Below are 18898 nucleotides of genomic sequence, written 5' to 3' on the forward strand. Positions count from 1 at the left end.
ATATATATCATATATATATATATATATTTATATAATAATATATAATATTATAATATATAATAGTTTATATTATATATATAATTACTATAATATATATATACATATATATATGTATATATGTATGTGTGTATATATATATATATATATATATATATATATATATATATGTGTGTGTGTGTGTGTGTATATGTATATATAGATATATATATATATATATATATATATATATATATATATACATCATAAATAAACGAAGTGCTTTCCCACTGAACCCAGGCTGACTTCCTCGCAATCATTTCGGCTAACTCTGACGTGAAACCAACCACATCGCCATTTTAATCCTAATTACCGACTGGCCCGAGGTAGGGCAGCGCTGAATTCTGACAGTAATTAAGAAAACATTCAATGAACTCTGTAGTGGGTTCGTTGATTCGCCCCTTAATTCCGACTCCGGCATTTACATCACCCCATGACTAATATACCTCCGGGGTCCATCTTCAGAGCGATGCGGAGACTATTTTGTGTAAAGAGAAGGAACTTCCTTATAATTCATTCATATACATTTACTTTTCGCATAAAGATGGAAAGCTCTCTCATCAAAATGAAATAAATAGGTTTTCCAGACACTGAACTGTCGTACAAAAATTATAAATGACCTTCACGTATACATTCACTGAATATCAAAATGGAACTTATCACGAAGCCGTCACATACCAACTGTACAGTAAATTTGAAATGTAAGCTTTTGCGCATATATGAGGCGACACACTACAAACTCGTCCAGGGTGGCCTACGCCCCCCTCCTGCCCCCCTCACCAACAGCCCCTGGTTCAGGATAAGCCCCTAAACCACAAGTGTTCCGGGAGTAAGGAACCCCCTGGGTCACGAGCGGTTTGGGGTCATCTGTGGTCAAACACTGCAGCGCCCTGAGCTACTCCGCCTCGGTCGGTCGGTCTATAAAAGCCACCGCTCCTCCGGAAGGCGATGCAGTTGAGTTGCAAACCACGGTGCATTCGCAAGGTGGCTCCCCTGTGGACACGACTCCTTTATTCCGTTTATCTTATCTCGCCACCTAAAAGTGCTGAAGGATTTGCTCGCGCTCTGAGGTACGGTTCTTCAACGACTTCGATGTCGTCTGTTTTGCTGAGGTTGTTGGGTTACGTGATGTGTGAAAGCAACCAGGTCCTCAGTGCTCATGACTGAGATATATATATATATATATATATATATATATATATATATATATATATATATATCTATATATATATATTATATATACATATATATTTATAGATATATGTATATATATATATATATATATATATATATATATATATGTATTATATATACTATATATATATATATATATATAGATATGATATATATATATTATATATATTCTATATAATATAAATATATATATATATTAAATGATATTTAAATATATATTTAGATATATACATATATATTAATATTAGATGTATATATTATTATACCATAAATATATATATATATATATATATAATATACATATATATTTAAATTTATATATATATATATAGTATATATTATATATTATATATATAATATACATATATATATATGCATATATAATATATATGTATGTATATAATCTCGATTTTATAACCTAAATTCACATCCAGATATCAGTAATAAAATGTAACCGCATGACCCTGCATGCCGTTTCGTGCTGGTTACTGAGAATCAAGTCTTAGCGTTCAGTATGTAACTTACTTATATTCCGAAATTCAGCAACGGAAAGCCGAGTTTTACGACAGCAACTCTATGTAGATAAGCAAAAGCCGACAGGTCAAACTAACACCACTAAATAACAGAGAAGAGAGAATGAGAGGAAGAAAAGGAGAGAGAAGAGGGGTAGGGAAGAACTGTGAGAGAGCGACTGTGACATCTAACGCCAGAGGACACGATAGCCTCTCGTCGTACAAGAATTTAACTGTATAGCACCGGGGTTCCTTTTTCATTCTTGTCATTTTCCCCAACTGTAACTTGGCGTGCAGTGAAAGATGTTGTGCAATTCGGTAAAAAAAAAAAATGGTAGATCATTTGTAACATGAAGTCCCAAACCCAAATGCAATTTCATTCATTGTTCTAATAAACCTTATATTTAGCATGAATTTTGATATAGAAAGGCAGAACATTATTAGGTTCATTATCCTAGCAGTGTTACGTCAGTCATAATGCTTTTCATTGTTCTTCATTGTACTATACTGGTAGAAACTTTGCATTGTTTTTCATTATACTGTGCTTATAGAAGATTTTTATTGTTTTTAATTGTACTATACTGGCAGAAGCTTTTTCATTGCTTTTCATTGTATTATACTGGCAGAAGTTTTTTTTATTGTTTTTCATTGTACTATACTGGTAGAACTATAAAAATGAATGACGACAGTTAAAAAAAAAATTAATGGTTCCAGTTTCAAAGAATTATCTTAACAAATACAAGAATTTCGCAATAGTTTTCAGACAATTCTAATCCCAAACCAAGAAAAAAACTTCCCGTGCCTCACGCAGGAAAATCAAAAAGAATTTATTCTTGCGCAAATTCTCGCCTCAAAGTATACACCGATTTGATATAAAACCTATCAAGAGCCTACTAAAGACCAAAAATGACCCTCTTAATCCATATACATTTCAAGCAGTTAAAGACAAAGATACAGTGAATTGCTTTTGCTTCCGGTGTCCAGGGTCTTGAGTCAATCTTTCGTAGCTATTTTTGTGGTGATATCTTCGGCCCATAATATAAAAATATCAAACATTGGAGAAATGGCGACTGACAAATTCTTGAGCAAAAACAATGAAAATGTTTTCATTTCTAGACGTATCCATTCGTCATTTTCTCTGACATCTTATCTCCCAGACTTAAACTTAACTGATAGGTTTATCATAAGCCACCAAATTATAATATATATATATATATATATATAATATATATAATAATAATATATATATATATATAATAAAAGGAGCTCATAAAAACACCAAAATATAGAGAGAAAAATACAATATTTCAGAGACTGCTGTCTCCCTCTTCAGGTAGCTGAAGAGGGAGACAGCAGTCTCTGAAATATAGTATTTTTCTCTCTATATTTTGGTGTTTTTATGGGCTCCTTTTATTAGATGGAATTCTGTTGTAGCAGAACATTTTTACCAGTCATATATATATATATATATATATATATATATATATATATATATATATATATATATATATATCACGAACTATATAAAACGTGATGCTATTGCATGAATAAATGTAATGCCAAAGGGAAAATGGAAAAGCGATAACTGCCGAGATCTTTCGGTCTTAACGACCCTTTCATAAAGGGTCGTTAGACCGAAAGATCTCGGCAGTTCTCGTTTTCATTTTCCCTGTGGCATTATATATATATATATATATATATATATATATATATATATATATGTATATATAATGACTCAAAGACGCCTAAAAAAAGTAACATGACGATGCGCCAACCTCTTCTCACGATTACTGTATCAAAATATGCAATCCGAGTCCATTTACCTGTGTCTTCCAGGTAACTCCGGCTTGTTTTGCCATATTCTGGGAAACAATGAGGGAGCAATAAACCTACTGACAGTTACAATGCCGACACATCATCGCACGGCCATCTGCTGCCCAAAAGCTTTGCCGTGAATGTTACCAATGTGATTCGATCACATATCCCACGAGGTTTTTGACGATTACAAAGTTACAGTATCGAAAATGGTGATCCTAGATTAAAACTTAAAATACAAATTAAAAGTAAACAGGATGACTTGCTTTCTCTGACAAACTGCGAGAGGGGCTATTTAGCTTGTTACTTATACTTTTAGACACCAAAATCAGTCCCCTTGAAAATGATATTATCAGAAGATATGAATTGCATTACTCCGCTCAAGAATATCTGTAATAATGTAATTTCCTCAAAATGTAACACAATTTCGAGTTATTTTCTTGAAGCACACTAAATGCTGCACAGCAACGTCCTTTCATTTAACGATTTTTTTTACACTATGATTCAACGCCACAATAAGTAGTGACCAAGGCTTGTTATACGTCGAGCAATTTCGTACATCTGGCAACGAACGAGGCCCGGCGTTCAAGTTCAGGGTTTGTTTACGTGCTCACATCCGATCGAGGGCTGCAATTTCCCTTCAGCATTTATCCAATGGGACGGAAATGATTTTCGTGGCGACGGAATTCTTTTTTTATTGAGTCCCTCTGAATGTTTTGTGTAGCCTTCAAAGGGCATGGGGTCAAACCAATACGACTAAGCGATTCACTTTAATTCTCTTCCTATGTTCGGAAATGACGATCCACTCAGGCGACTTGCTCGTAAAATGATTTATTTATTCCTTCCGAAATCGATTGTTGGTTCGGTTGGGTTTAATAATAGAACAAAATATAGAGGCAAATAATTACAAAACAAAAGTGCAAGTCATTTATAAAATATAAAAAAGTATGCTGTTCATGACGTATACAAATATTCCGCCAAGAATATAAAGCAAAATCAAATCGTCAATAATTGTTTTTGTTTACAAAATAAAAGCCAAAAATAATTTTAAAAAAGCAAGTCGTAAGTAATTACAAAACAAAAACAAATCGTTATTATTTACAAGACAAAGGCAAGGAGAAATGGCTAAAAGTAAAATATATATATATATATATATATATATATATATATATAATATATATATATATATATATATATATATATATATATATACATACATATATATATATATATATATATATATATATATATAAGTGAAAACATACGAGATGGCAAATTAAACGCCACCAAAAATAAAAGAGGAGCAAGTCAATGACCTGCAAAACCAACAAGAAAACACATGATACATAAATGACTTAAGCAAAGAGGAAACCCCTGATAAGAAAGTTAACGAGCGGCTCTTCAACAGATCATAAATTAAACCGATTCAGAAGCAGACAACCGACCTCTGTATTTAAGATCCAACCGAAACTAGCGACCTGTTCGACGCTGATGAAGTCATGCATGCACCAGCCGTGTTAGCATGAAGAGCACTTTGGAAATCCTTTTTGGGCCTTTCTTTCAGACCTCGCTGGAGCCCACTACTCTCTCTCTCTCTCTTTTTTTTTTGTCTAAACGAAAGGGGGCTGTGTAGGCGTAGTATGCGAGAGAAAACCGGTTTATTACATCATGTACCAGGACTATTTTTTGAGGGGGAGGGGGGCTAGGGGTATGGGAGGGAGGGGTTGTTGAGAGAGGAGGAGGAGGAGGGAAGGGAAGGCCAGGTCACGGTTGGATTCTCACTCTAAGCTGTTTGTCTGGGTGCGCGTCTTGCAACCCTCCGTTCGATCACCTTACCAGACAGACGACTTCTCGGGAGATTTCCTCATTCCAATCCGCCTGACCACAAACGAGCCGGCGGATGTGGCGTCCGCAATCCGGATAAAATGGGGCGGAGGAGGACCGCAAAACGGATGAAATAAGGAGGAGGAGGAGGAGGAGAAGGAGGTATGCCCGGACTCAAACGTCCAAGCAATTTCTATGATTCTTTTGTCTTCTCGGCCAAAGAGTGGGAAATTGAAATTATCTGTTTTGGCTTCGCAAGCAAGAGACCCAAGTTCAATTCTATGAGGGCGCGGGGTGAGGGGGGTGATGTGTGTGAGGGCTGAACCCCCTTTGCCTTCCGATGACAAAGCAGCGAATTAGTCGACTGACGTGGGTGGCAGCTAGGGTGGAAATTAGTTCAGGGCTAACACACACATCCTTTTCCTAATCTAGTGGAAAAGGCGCACCTCTGCAATATATAATATATATATATATATATATATATATATATATATATATATATATATATATATATATATCCTATTCCAGTGTATAAACATTTTCCACTTCCGCATAAGAGGGGTAATGTCCCGCAAGGAATTCTAGATAAGCTGCAGCCATTCCAGATGTCCCATGATGTCTCTTCGTTCCTCCACCGTTAGATGCAGTCATGTAACCGGTATCCTTAAGCATCCTGCGTGCCATCTTCCGGATCCTTCACCGTTAGGTGCTATCGCATAACCGGTATCCTTAAATGTCCTTCTTTGTTAGAGCGAGACATGAGCCGGCTGTGTGTTGGCTGGCACCAGGGGAGGGAGGGAGGGTGGAAGTTGTCTGCACAAAAGCTTGTTATTGGACAACACAAAAGGCACTTAAGATGTGAGTACGAAAAGACGTCCCTTTCCCTTCCTCTGTCTGTCAGTTTGTCTGTCTCTGAGTCCTTGCGACGTGGAGGAAGAGATTGCAGGACATTGAAAAGTTCGTCAACTGATACTTGACCCTACTACAGACACTAAGAATTTCAAAACTGAAATAGACTGTTGACTGTAGTATATATATATATAATATATGTGTGTGTGTGTGTGTGTGTGTGTGTGTATACATATATATATGTGTATGTATATATATATATATATATATATATATATATATATATAATATATATATATATATATATATATATATATATATATATATATATATATATATATATATATAGATATACATACATATTACGCCGTTCTCATCAAGAGGAATTAGCTCCAATGGTTACTGCCACATTCCATCTGAGAATGCTCATTCATTATTTCACACACGCGCACACACACACACAATACCATTTTTACCACTTACATACTTCGTGATTTCTCACTATCTCATATCTTCTTACTATACAATTACATATACATATACACATAATATGTATATAGGTAGATAGGTAGATGGACAGACATGAATGCATATACCAAACACTAAAATCAAAGTTGCACAGCAATATAATCCAAGGTCCATCACCAACGCCGTAAGCACAGGCACCAAAGACAAGCTACACAAAACAAGCAAACAGCGTTGGCAGAAAGCTTACAACCTCACAAACCCTATCTTCTATGAAAAAAAAAAAATAAAATAAAAATCCGATAACGTAATGGTAAGGGAATTCACAGGTGGGCGGCTGAAGAATGGAAGACTGGTTAGGGTGAGGGGAGGGGAGGATGGGGAAATGGGAGATAGCTCAGACTGGAAAAGGTCATTCCAGGTAAGTGATCCTAGGAGGCATCTGGATTTTGTAGAAGATGAATGCTTAACTCTTTCAAGTATTTAAGAGTTTGCTTTTTAAGTGACTGGTATAGGACTCTGAGGCACACATGCAAATCTTCAATGAAACAGCCTTTACATATATCACTACATAATCGTAAATGAATGCCTCTGCAATGACATGTTCGCGTTGCTCTGTTAAATCTCTGCTGTGAATACGAAATTGTTGGCAAGGTGGGAGATGTAAGAAATAAATAACTTTGTTGGGTCCTGGGTTCAAGTCACTATATATCAGATGCTTGCAGTAGATAGGAAAGCGGCCTGACAGCCTTCCTACGAGTTATGACCAACGTTCGTCATTTTTTATTGACTGCGCGTTAATGAGTAGGAATGAATATCGACACACATTCATATATATATATATATATATATATATATATATATATATATATATATATATATATATATATGTGTGTGTGTGTGTGTGTGTGTGTGCGTGTGTGTGTGTGTGTGATAGTGTCAATTCTACATAGATTCTACATTGCGAATTGGTACTTGCATTAGAAATATCTTAAGATACTTTTAACATTCTGTAGGCATTCAAATAAGACGTTGAAAGATACAGTTATGTGCTTATATCTTTGCTTTCAAGCTAATGGCAAATAAAAAATGGAGGAGGGTATAGAATTTCCTACAAAATGTCTCGTGTCTATGATTGAATAACTGCTTCTGTTAACATATTTATCAGTGGTGACAAATTCTCTTTCTATTTTCCAGACGTGAAGCTAGCCATCATGATATACCAGCTGATTTTGTCACGTAAGTACAGTCGTAACCCTTCATGACAAATGAAACTCGTGCGTTTATACATAAAAAGACATAGGGCCTTTAAGCGTAAAAATGTGTATAACTACAATCGATATTTTGTCTTCCTGAAAAAAAACCAGTTAACTTATCAGATTACTTATATAACACAGTAATAATTTAAATCTCTCAATTCCATTAGAATTAGAAGGCTCATTTCGCATTTCTGAGTTTAATTCAATAATACATTGATTATTTGACACAGCAAATATAAGTTCTAATAATAAATAAAAATTCAACAGAAGCATTTGGTAAAGATAAATGCAAGTCTATTAGCCCTAATGCTGACCTCAGAATATTATATAATTAATGTAATAATGATAAGAAACACTAGATCAGATCAACCTGAATTAGTATTAATATCATGCGCATTTTACAGTGTTAGTGACATTAGCATCTGGATCCCCAAGATCTAGGGGAGAGCCACTGCATCGCACCATTCAGGCCCGATCTGGAGGAATCAACTACCAGTACCCGCATGTGGTCCCTGTTCCCATTGGCGATAGCAGTGTGGGCCGAGCACAGGAAGCAACTTTCCAGGTGGACCCAAACACACTTCAAGTGACCCAGTTTCCTGGAAGCCTTAATGCGCCTGTTACCCAAACTGGTAACAATGTGCCTCAACCACAAGGCGCAACTTTCCAGGTGGACCCAAACACACTTGAAGCGTCTCGCGTGGTTGGACCTGCGGTACAAGCTGGACAACTCTCTTTCCCTGCTTCCCCTCAACTCACAGGAACGCAAAACGTTGTTCCCCAGCCGTTCCCAAAACCTGCTAATAATCTAGATGCCCAATTCGGTGGCCTTCCTGGCAGGAACAACCTTCCCACCAGACAAGCTCCAGTATCAGGAGCCGTGGAAATGGCAAGACGGCTCATTGGAAACCCTCCCGGAGGAGCCCTCTTGGTTGGTAGCAACCCTCCCCTCTTCCCCATCGAAAAGAGACTGATCTCCAATTACACCAAACTGCGACCTGTTGTGACAGACACATTCAGATGCAACAAGGGCGTTGTAAGTATAAGTTGCTTGTTACTTCATCCAAATCTTTCGGAACTAACATCATACACTGGCTTCACTTGCTATTACCTCAAGTGATTAGTAATATAATTAACTCTAATACTTCATCTGGTCTTATGAAGCCTAACTATAGAACTTTACTGTCTTAACGTGAGTAAGTGCAATGCTTAACCCAGTCCATGGTATGTTAAATTAATACTACGCTCTATATTATTAGCACCGTCTACATCTGTCTGGTAATTTGCATGGGGCTAAAAAACACGGCTGTTCAACATTTTATTCAATATATTAAAGACTAAACAACACTTAATTAGGTGTTCTGGCCACAAATTGATGCAGTTTTACTGTGGGAAGTGGCCACAGAAAAAACAAAAGCTCTAAGAATCATGAAACGAGCTTACGTCGCACCATGCAGACAGAAAGTTGCCAATGCTACCATATGCAGAACAATTATATAATAATAAAAAAACTTTCTCGCTTTTTGCATATTGGTATGCTACCATCGTTGTATTTTTACAGTATTATTAGCTAATCTTTCTTCCTATAGTTACCATTTTCCATCATTCCTCGTAATGGCTATTATATCTTTCCTTCCTTCCATGTCTTTATTAACATTTGATATTTATGTGCAGAAAGCAGTTTTTCTCAGATGAGCGTTGCTTTGCTTTCCAGGTACCTAATTACGTCGGCTACGGATACTATGCCGACGTTGCAAATGAATGCCAAATCTTCCACATCTGCTTGCCGTGGAAGGAACTGTACCCCAAGCAGTTTGCTGAAGACGTCACTTATCAATTCAGTTTCATTTGCCCAAATCAAACTGTTTTCTCACAGGTGAGTTCGTGATGTTTGAGTCGAATATAGAATTTAGGCCAAAGGCCAAGCACTGGGACCTGTGAGGTCATTCAGCGATGAAACGGAAATTAACAGTAAAAGGTTTAACAAGAGAAAATTTTCGCAGCTGTACTATGAATCAATTGTTAGGAGAGGGTGGAAAGTAAGAGGGAAGAAAGGGAATATGAAAGAAGGTAAAGAAAAAGAAACAAAAGGGGTTGCAGCTAAGGGCCGAAGGCACGCTGCAAAGAGGTGCCCTGACGGCTCTAACCCCCCTACGGGGCCTTTATGTTTAATTCTGATTTATTTCTCAAGTCAGTGTGATATCTATTACCAAACTGCTTATGTTAAAATACAAAATGCTCACGAAATAATATTAAGCCTTTAGTAGCACAGGCTCACGAATCACGTTATTATTTTAATCTTTTACAACTCTATCTTAAACTATCAATTGTGCACTCAAACAAACACACACACACACACACACACACACACACATATATATATATATATATATATATATATATATATATATATAAATGGTCGGGAATAAAGGATAAAAATAGTGTGTAATGAAGATAAGAAGATTATTTGAAATATCACCTAAGGCAATACACACTACAGAAAAATATTCTATATATATATATATATAATATATATAATATTATATAAGGGGGGGGGTATATATAATAATATATATATTATATAATATATATTATTATATATATATATATATATATATATATATACCTAATTATATATATATATATATATAACTAGCAGACTGAAAACAAGTATAAGATAGTAAATGGAGAAGGACTCTTTGGCCAATGCTGGATAATCGTATGCAGCACTGGTCAGGAAGTATAGCAAGTCGCTAACTTGTATTTAACCTGTTCGTAAAACGTTCGAAGTGTTTTATGACCTGTTTTACTGTTGTGTGCCAAGATGATTACAATTCTATAAATGATGATGAGTAGGGAGATATAATTATTCCACATAATAAAATGAACACTTCCAGATGTATACTGAGTGAATTACAAACGTCTGTTTGCTCTGCATGAAAATATATAATGGAAAGTAATACAACTCTCTCGCACTGTGCACTGTAGTCATGACTAATGTTTTTATTTCTCACAAATTTGCAATTAGTCATCATTCAAACCCTCTAACCATTTTGTTTTGGTGGCAGGATGTGATGACTTGCACCTGGGAGAGCGAGGCCCTGCCATGCGCGGATTCGCCAGAGCTATACTGGCTCAATCAGAACTTCTTCAGGAAGGTACCTACCGAATTTGGCACGAAATATGCTGCTGTCAATGAGAAAATCGTTCCTCCTCTTGTGTACGACTACGACGAATTCAACCCACCAAAGCCATTAACGCCCTAATAACGCATGACAGCTACCCAGGAAACTGTGATCCGGAAAATGGCTCTCACCTCTCTCATTCTTATGGCCTGGTTGAAGGTCATCTGGGATCATTCTTCAATGGCTGTTCTTTCTGCACATCCTGACCTTGGTTCTTCTCCCTCTGACTCAGCAAAAGGGCGTCCGGTTGCATCATTGCTGTAATTCACATAAATCATGCATGTCTCTCGCTTTGGCAAGTACCAGCGTCGATAACAATAGTTGTATTGCGACTAGTCTGCAAGATTAATCAAATCACTTCGTATTTACTATGACTTTGACTGGGACATGGCTCTGGCATTTGTATTTTTAATGAAAACAAACTGAAACACTTTACATTCAATAAGCGAGCTAGACCGCAGCAAAACTAGTTCTAAGATAGCAGTGGGTAAAATCAAGCACCAGAGATAGTCATCTCCATAAAGGGCATCTGAAAATGAGGCATCGAAGCAATGCTAAGCGAACCATGGCGATCTCCCAGACAACCTTTTATTCTACATTGCATTCTCACTTTGGAAGACAGTTCACTTTTTCTCCTGCATGATCAGAGCTGTCATTCAGTGAAGCTTCTCCAAAGGTGCTATGAACTTTACGGGCATTTGGTAATCCAGGTTACTGTTTTATTAATGGGCATTCTTCTTTTCTTCATTCCAGTTACTTCTGTGGGAAGTAGCACCAGTTATCACAAATAGTGTGTACTCTTTAAAACGCTGTAAATTATGATGTAAATTTGTTTCACTTCAGTGGTACCTGTCAGTGCCAGTTTTGACTATATCACTGCTGGCACACTATCCTCCTATCCGATTTAGCTGTACATACTGACGGTCAGAATTGATGACGCTAAATATTTCTATGTACATTATTGTAAATGCTATTTACTCAAAATGTAGAACCTTCCTACAAGCTCTAATTTGGTTCTGTAGCCTTGATGTAGAGACCATAGAGGCACACTTTAGTGAAATCAAATACTTTACATTATGAGAACAAATCTGTGAATCAAGTGGCATTCCATTAATAAATAAATGACATAAGCTCGGAGTTTGATTCCTCCTCATTATTTTTCTACTATTTCCACCAAATTTAATCTGGTAAGCATTACATCTTAGGTCAATCCAACCAAAATGTAAAATTTCTCTTGATTATCACTAGTAGAAACTTTAATGATGAGTGTAATATGCATTCATTACAGGTAGTACTTCACTATCATTATTTTATGCAAAGAAGATAGTGAGATACAGTCCTGTTGTCACCTGTGCTGAATTATCTTCTTAGGAAGTGCAATAGTTTCCATTAAAGACGTCTCTGACAGGACCTGGAAAGCAGGAAAACAGGTTCCACATGCTGCAGGAAACATGGTTAATAGAATGTAAGTTTTGATTTGTATGGTGCTTTTACGTTGCATGTTTGTTTGTATGGTGCTAGTTTTGATGTTTGTGAGTGTTGAAAATCCTAGTTCACACAGATATGAGGTCGAGAACTACAGCAACATTTTCTGGGTTTTTATGGCTATATGATGGTGTTCCTTTCCAATTCTATCCAAAAGCTTTCTAGTGACATATCCAAGTACTCCAATTTTAGCGTGCGGTCATTACGGATGTTAATTAATTCCTCTTCTTCGAGGATACTAAGTTGTGGCTTGCTTGAGGGATCATGGATGAAAGGATATCTTACCCAATCATATTGATCAGCAGATATATTAAGGAAATATTTTTCAATGTTCCATTCAAGAATTTCAAAGTGCTCCTTGATGAGTAGAATGATGTCTGTATGTTTAGCTTCAGCAGTCTTTTGAAACATATCTGCATTGCCATCACTCACCCTATCTTTCCAAAGCCTTATTTTATCCAGCAAGCCCTTTATTTTGGCAGATGATGTTCACATATTCTCATTTTTCCCTTCCATACTAGTATTAACCTTGTTTAGATGTTCAAATATATCCGCCAGGTAGCATAACTTTGCGCTCCAAATTTCATCAGCCAGTTCACAAAATTCAGGTTCTCCCTGAAGAGTAAAGAAAACTATCATTTCCTGTCGCAGTTGATGTACTCTCGACGACACTTTGCCTCTTGATAGCCACCTGACCTCTGTATGGAGGAGAAGGCCTTCGTGGGCACATCCCAATTCTTCACAGAGAATGGAAAACAGTCTTGTCTGCTTTGGTCTGCTCTTTATGAAGTTTACCATCTTTACAACACTTTCAAGCACAAGCTTTAATTCCTGTCCAAGTGTCTTTGCAATAAGATTTTCACGATGTAAGAAACAATGTGTTGTACTCTGCGCTAATGACAAGAAACCTTTTACTGATCCCACCATAGATGGACAACCATCTGTGCATCTGTTCAGTTATTTTATTATCAGCAATATATCTGATGAACACTAGCAATTGGGATTTACCTTCAATATCAGTTGACTCGTCTGCTTGAAGAGCATACATTTTATCTTTCATAAGCTTACTGACCGTCTTTTCAATGTCAGACGACATATCCTTGATTCGTTTACCAATAGTGTCGTCCGAGAGAGGTATTTTTTTTTTACTTCTTTTTCAGCCTTATCACCAAGCAAAGTTTTCACTACAGCACAACAAGTTGGAAGAAAATATGACTCTGCAACTGAATGAGGTTTCATATGTTTTACCGTCTGCTCCGCCACTAAATAACTTGCTTTCTGTGTTTTTTCTGCTACCTTAACTCTTTTCTCAAACCTAAGCCTTTGTTGTTTGTTATCTTTCAAAAGTCTTTTAAAGTAATCCACAGGTTTCTGAGAGAGGTGCTTATGTTTTGTTGTTAAATATCTTTTCATTTTCATAGGAGTCATAGATTCATTTGACAGCACAAAGCCACAAACAACGCACTTTGGTCTTGGACCAAACTCGTCATCACAGCAAGTTCTAGATAACTCTTGTTATACAAGCGAAATGATTTACTGCGGATGTCCTTGCTGCCATGTGTACGTGCTGAGGCCACCCTTGGACCTGCAGGACTGGACAAGATTTCAGCTGTCACTTCACTTTCCCTGCTTGGACCTGCACAAATAATCTCACTCTGAAGCGTCACTTCACTTTCCACTATCGGATATGAACAAGAAGGCTGGCTTTCAGTAGTTAATCTTGTTTCATTTCCAGTGTCTTCGACATGTATACCTTGTGAATCATTATCAACTTCCACTCTAAATCTGAAGCTGTCAGTGTCAACAAGAAACAAGGCGTTTGCGTTTTCTTATGATAAAATTTTCCATGTTTTGCAAGGTTCATACTTATTATCGACACAGTAATAAAATGTACGACGGTCAAAGATGCACTGTTACTGATCGGTACCTTCCTCCCACGCTGCTAGGATGAACGCTGGGAGAGGGGACCGGAGTAGCTAGCCGCGGTAGACTGGAGGCTTACGTGCATAGTACTCGCATTATTTTGTAAAGGGAATGTGTTCTTCAAACACACACACACACATAATCATACATACATACATGAACACAGACGCAGACACACACACACACACACACACACACACACACACACACACATATATATATATATATATATATATATATATATATATATATATATATATATATTCACTGGCTTAGGCCAACCTGTTTTCGTAAGGTAATTTTTTTTGTGAAATTGGATCCAGTAATATAAATAATAATAATAATAATAATAATATAATAATAATAATAATAATAATAATAGACAGATAAAAATAATAGTAGTAATGAAAATAATAAAAGTAATAAAGTATAGTACTCTGAGCTGGACCGAGACCTTTCAATATGGCCGCTCGAGGTCACACGTTAGGCAGGGAGATCGCCACTCCAGTGATATAGGCTCTGTGCTCAAATGTAACCCATATTCTGTGTCCAATGCGACAAAGAAAAACAAAAATACTTAGCAGAATGTGATTTTCGGTAAACCTTAATCAAATGCAGCACATCAACCAATGTTCTTCAGATGCACGCAACTTTTTTTCGTTTGTTCGTTAAATACGCAAAAAAAAAAAAAAAAAAAAAAGTTGAATGCAACCCATTCATAAACCTTTGTAAAATGCAGCATGTCAACAAGGCTTTTTTTTAATTAATCTCACCAATAAACATTCATGGAACGCAACATGCATTCCTGTTGCGAGAAAGCGTATTTTCGACAATTATTCCAAACAAAAATTTCACGTAAAAATTTGTATCAGATTCTTTTCAACATTAATATTAAACGATACAATACATTAAAGATCCCCCCTCTTATTATACATTGTTTATTAAACAGAGAACTGTTGAATACATGTAACACTTAAAAGTTTTTTTTTTTGTTACAATTGCAACTTGTATTTCACCATAGCTCATAGATTCCCTATATAAAGATTATTCTGCATGTTAGAGATACCTATTTTAAACCGCTTCCAAAAATTATTGTTTTTTGTTAAAATTATTGCTACGTTAAATGGTTTGCCACCCGGAATCCGAATCATTCAGTTTTAGCAAAAGAAACTCACCAATGTTACATTTACTAGAACACCATCCCTCTGTCCGACATATAAGTAGGCCTAAAAAAATACTGGCACTCACGAGCACCACTTCAATCACTGGTAAGGGAAGCTTTTGTCAGTCCATAGGAATCCAAGAAAAGCACGCAGCCTCTGGGAAACGCGGTTACGAAAATATATTAAAGTATGTGATAATGTTACATACTTTTGGTGGACTTCGTAACAAACTAATCCCTGGTAACGCATTTCCCCTCATTACCTGTCACTCGAATCACCTTCTGAAGCCTAAAAACACTTATCTTTTGATGGGCGTAGAGCCTAGACTAATATCCAACTATCGTTAAATGGTTTTATGAGCGACAGGCATAATTCATCCAGTATCAAAGAAACGCTTTGATATGTCAGTACATTGCCAAACAAAATATCGGTCTAATCTTTTTGTCAAGAACCATCCGGTACTACATGGAAGGACTTGCCAACTTGCTACTTGTCATCCTAGTTAGGAAGAATTTCCTGTTTAAAGTGAAGAGATACAGATCGGTTCATTGCAAAAATGGGAGCAAATTACGAACACAAATCCTTTAAGTACGCACACTGTTTTCTGCGGTAACCCAGGAAATAACTCTGGTATGTATGATAATGGGTTGTTGGTTTGTATGGTGTTTTTACGGTGCATGGAACCAGTGGTTATTCAGCAACGGGACCAACGGCTTTACGCGATTTCCGAACCACGTCGAGAGTGAACTTCTATCACCAGAAATACACATCTCTCACACCTCAATAGAATGCTCGAGAATCGAACTCGTGGGAGGCCAAGACCATACCGATCACGCCATTGAGGCGCAATGGTATGGGTTGAATTCTTGTCCTAGATAACTTAATTGGCCGATTAGTTTAGCTTAGGTTAGCCTTGACTATGCTAGTGCAGGCCTTTATTTATCAATAAGGTTTACAGCGGACGACATCCACAAAATTCAAGTCCACAATGGGGCCAAAAATCGAACACAGTCAATATGACAGACTCATATATAATATTTATAGTATAAGGTAGGTTCAATGCCTTCAATCCCTAAGATTGTTAAAATCTTATCTCAATCCAGTAAAACATTTCTGCAGGATCTATGAGTATGATTATAATTCTAAGAAAATGGCTTTTCTATGGTGGTGCAAGAAACTATAAACCTTACGGCAACACAATGCTAATTGTTAATAATGGAATGGAAGTTACAAGTACAGTTAGGTAAGGTCAAGTCAGGCTGGGTAGTTCTGGCGTTTACTGATTTACATGATCAACCAATGTAACCTGAAATTTAGTTTATTTCACGTGCAAATCACTAATTAGGGTAAATGACCGAGCAACGGCATAGCGGCCATCGATCCCGGAATGCGGCCACCTTCCCGAAAAAGTATTTGAATTCGCTGTCATAACTCATGAGCATCAGTCAAGAGTTGAGGCCCATCCAAGCAGCACACAGAGACCTGTACGCCCCTCTCGAAGTAAGTGTTTTCTCCTAAATTACGAAATGATTGCAAAATTCAAGAGCATTTTCGGGAAGTGGCCGCGTTCCGAGAGAGGTGGCCGATACGTCGCCGTTCAGTCATTTACCCTACAATAACGCGTATATATGTGAATCGAAGATTTACCATGACTCGAGTGGCATGCCCACACATTAAGCTTTGCCTAGCCTAGGTAGAGCTGTCTGTACATTTGTTTGATAGACTCCAATCAATTACCTATAAGAGCATGGGCTATAGTAGTGTGTAGACTAGGACAGCCGAGGCATGTTTTCTTGTATGTAAATTGTATAATGCCAAGGGCATGAATCGTCTTGACATGTCAAATACAAAACATTCCGGTGCATAGTAACATGCTAGTTATAGGCTAGTTTACAAATATTACTAGGCTACTTCACACTTACATTTTTTGAAGAGATAATCTTGTTTGGTGTCAAACTGATACATAGACAGTTGGTAGTACCTATGTTGCGGAATAATCACTACAAATTGAAACTAATAAATTTAGTGTATGAGGCATGTAAATCACCACGCTAACAGAAGAACGCGATTTTTGGGAGTACGCAAGCTCTGCTGTGGCAATTTATGGCTCTATGCAGCTATGAAGTAAACTCTTTGGTCTTCGATGTAGATTTTGCCTTTGCCGAATGCCGACTTCTATCTATGGGTTGAAGGTAAACAACGTCAACAAATGCACATCAATTTTGTAATTTTATTATTATTATTATTATTATTATTAGTTATTATTATTATTATTATTATTATTATTATTATTATTAATTATTTATTTATTTATTTATTTATTTATTTATTTTTTTTTAGTGTGGGGTTCCGGGTTGCATCCTGCCTCCTTAGGAGTCTATCACTTTTCTTACTATGTGCGCCGTTTCTAGGAGCACACAGTCACACTCTTCTGCATGAGTCCTGAAGCTACTTCAGCCTCTAGTTTTTCTAGATTCCTTTTCAGGGATCTTGGGATCGTGCCTAGTGTTCCTATGATTATGGGTACAATTTCCACTGGCATATCCCATATCCTTCTTATTTCTATTTTCAGATCTTGATACTTATCCATTTTTTCCCTCCCTGTCTCTTCAACTCTGGTGTCCCATGGTATTGCGATATCAATGAGTGATACTTTCTTCTTGACTTTGTCAATCAACGTCTCGTCTGGTCTATTTGCACATTATCACCCTATCTGTTCTGATACCATAGTCCCAGAGGATCTTTGCCTGATCGTTTTCTATCACTCCTTCAGGTTGGTGCTCGTACCACTTACTACTGCAAGGTGGCTGATGTTTCTTGCACAGGCTCCAGTGGAGGGATTTTGCCACTGAATCATGCCTCTTTTTGTACTGGTTCCGTGCAATTGCCGGGCATTTGCTTGCTATGTGGTTTATGGTTTCATTTTTCGTATTGCACTTCCTACATATGGGAGAGATGTTATTTAAGTCTATCGTTCTTTGAACATATCTGGTTCTTCGGGCCTGATCTTGTGCTGCTGTTATCATTCCTTCAGTTTCCTTCTTTAGCTCTCCCCTCTGTAGCCATTGCCATGTCATCGCTGGCTAGTTCTTTAGTCTGTCTCATGTATTGTCCGTGCATTGGTTTGTCGTGCCAGTCCTCTGTTCTGTTTGTCATTCTCCTGTCTCTGTATATTTCTGGGTCTTCGT

General features: G+C 37.0%; 1 protein-coding gene and 1 long non-coding RNA gene across 2 annotated transcripts in view; one reads left to right on the top strand and one right to left on the bottom strand.

Annotated features, from left to right (window-relative positions):
* LOC135197600 (uncharacterized) overlaps positions 1–17875 on the bottom strand; it is a 109220-nt gene extending 91345 nt beyond the window's left edge. The window contains exon 1 of the long non-coding RNA XR_010310623.1: positions 17633–17875. This is a non-coding gene — a long non-coding RNA (uncharacterized LOC135197600). The remainder of the gene's footprint in view (positions 1–17632) is intronic.
* Positions 963–12269, top strand: LOC135198025 (uncharacterized). The gene is made up of 5 exons (XM_064225383.1): positions 963–1106; positions 7893–7934; positions 8359–8990; positions 9669–9830; positions 11023–12269. The coding sequence occupies exons 2-5, from the start codon at positions 7910–7912 to the stop codon at positions 11218–11220; spliced, it is 1017 nt and encodes a 338-aa protein (XP_064081453.1). The 5' UTR covers positions 963–1106; positions 7893–7909; the 3' UTR covers positions 11221–12269.
* Positions 17876–18898: the final 1023 nt, after the last annotated feature.

This window comes from Macrobrachium nipponense, chromosome 21 (genome assembly GCF_015104395.2).
Source record: "Macrobrachium nipponense isolate FS-2020 chromosome 21, ASM1510439v2, whole genome shotgun sequence".
NCBI classification, from domain to species: domain Eukaryota; kingdom Metazoa; phylum Arthropoda; class Malacostraca; order Decapoda; family Palaemonidae; genus Macrobrachium; species Macrobrachium nipponense.

What these genes read in the sequence shown, in the direction of transcription:
- LOC135198025 (XM_064225383.1), top strand. Translation starts at nt 7,910, where the DNA reads ATGATATACCAGCTGATTTTGTCAC. An exon ending in TCAGATGCAACAAGGGCGTT is followed by an intron (nt 8,991 to 9,668) that starts GTAAGTATAAGT and finishes TTTGCTTTCCAG; the next exon opens with GTACCTAATTACGTCGGCTA. An exon ending in ATCAAACTGTTTTCTCACAG is followed by an intron (nt 9,831 to 11,022) that starts GTGAGTTCGTGA and finishes TTTTGGTGGCAG; the next exon opens with GATGTGATGACTTGCACCTG.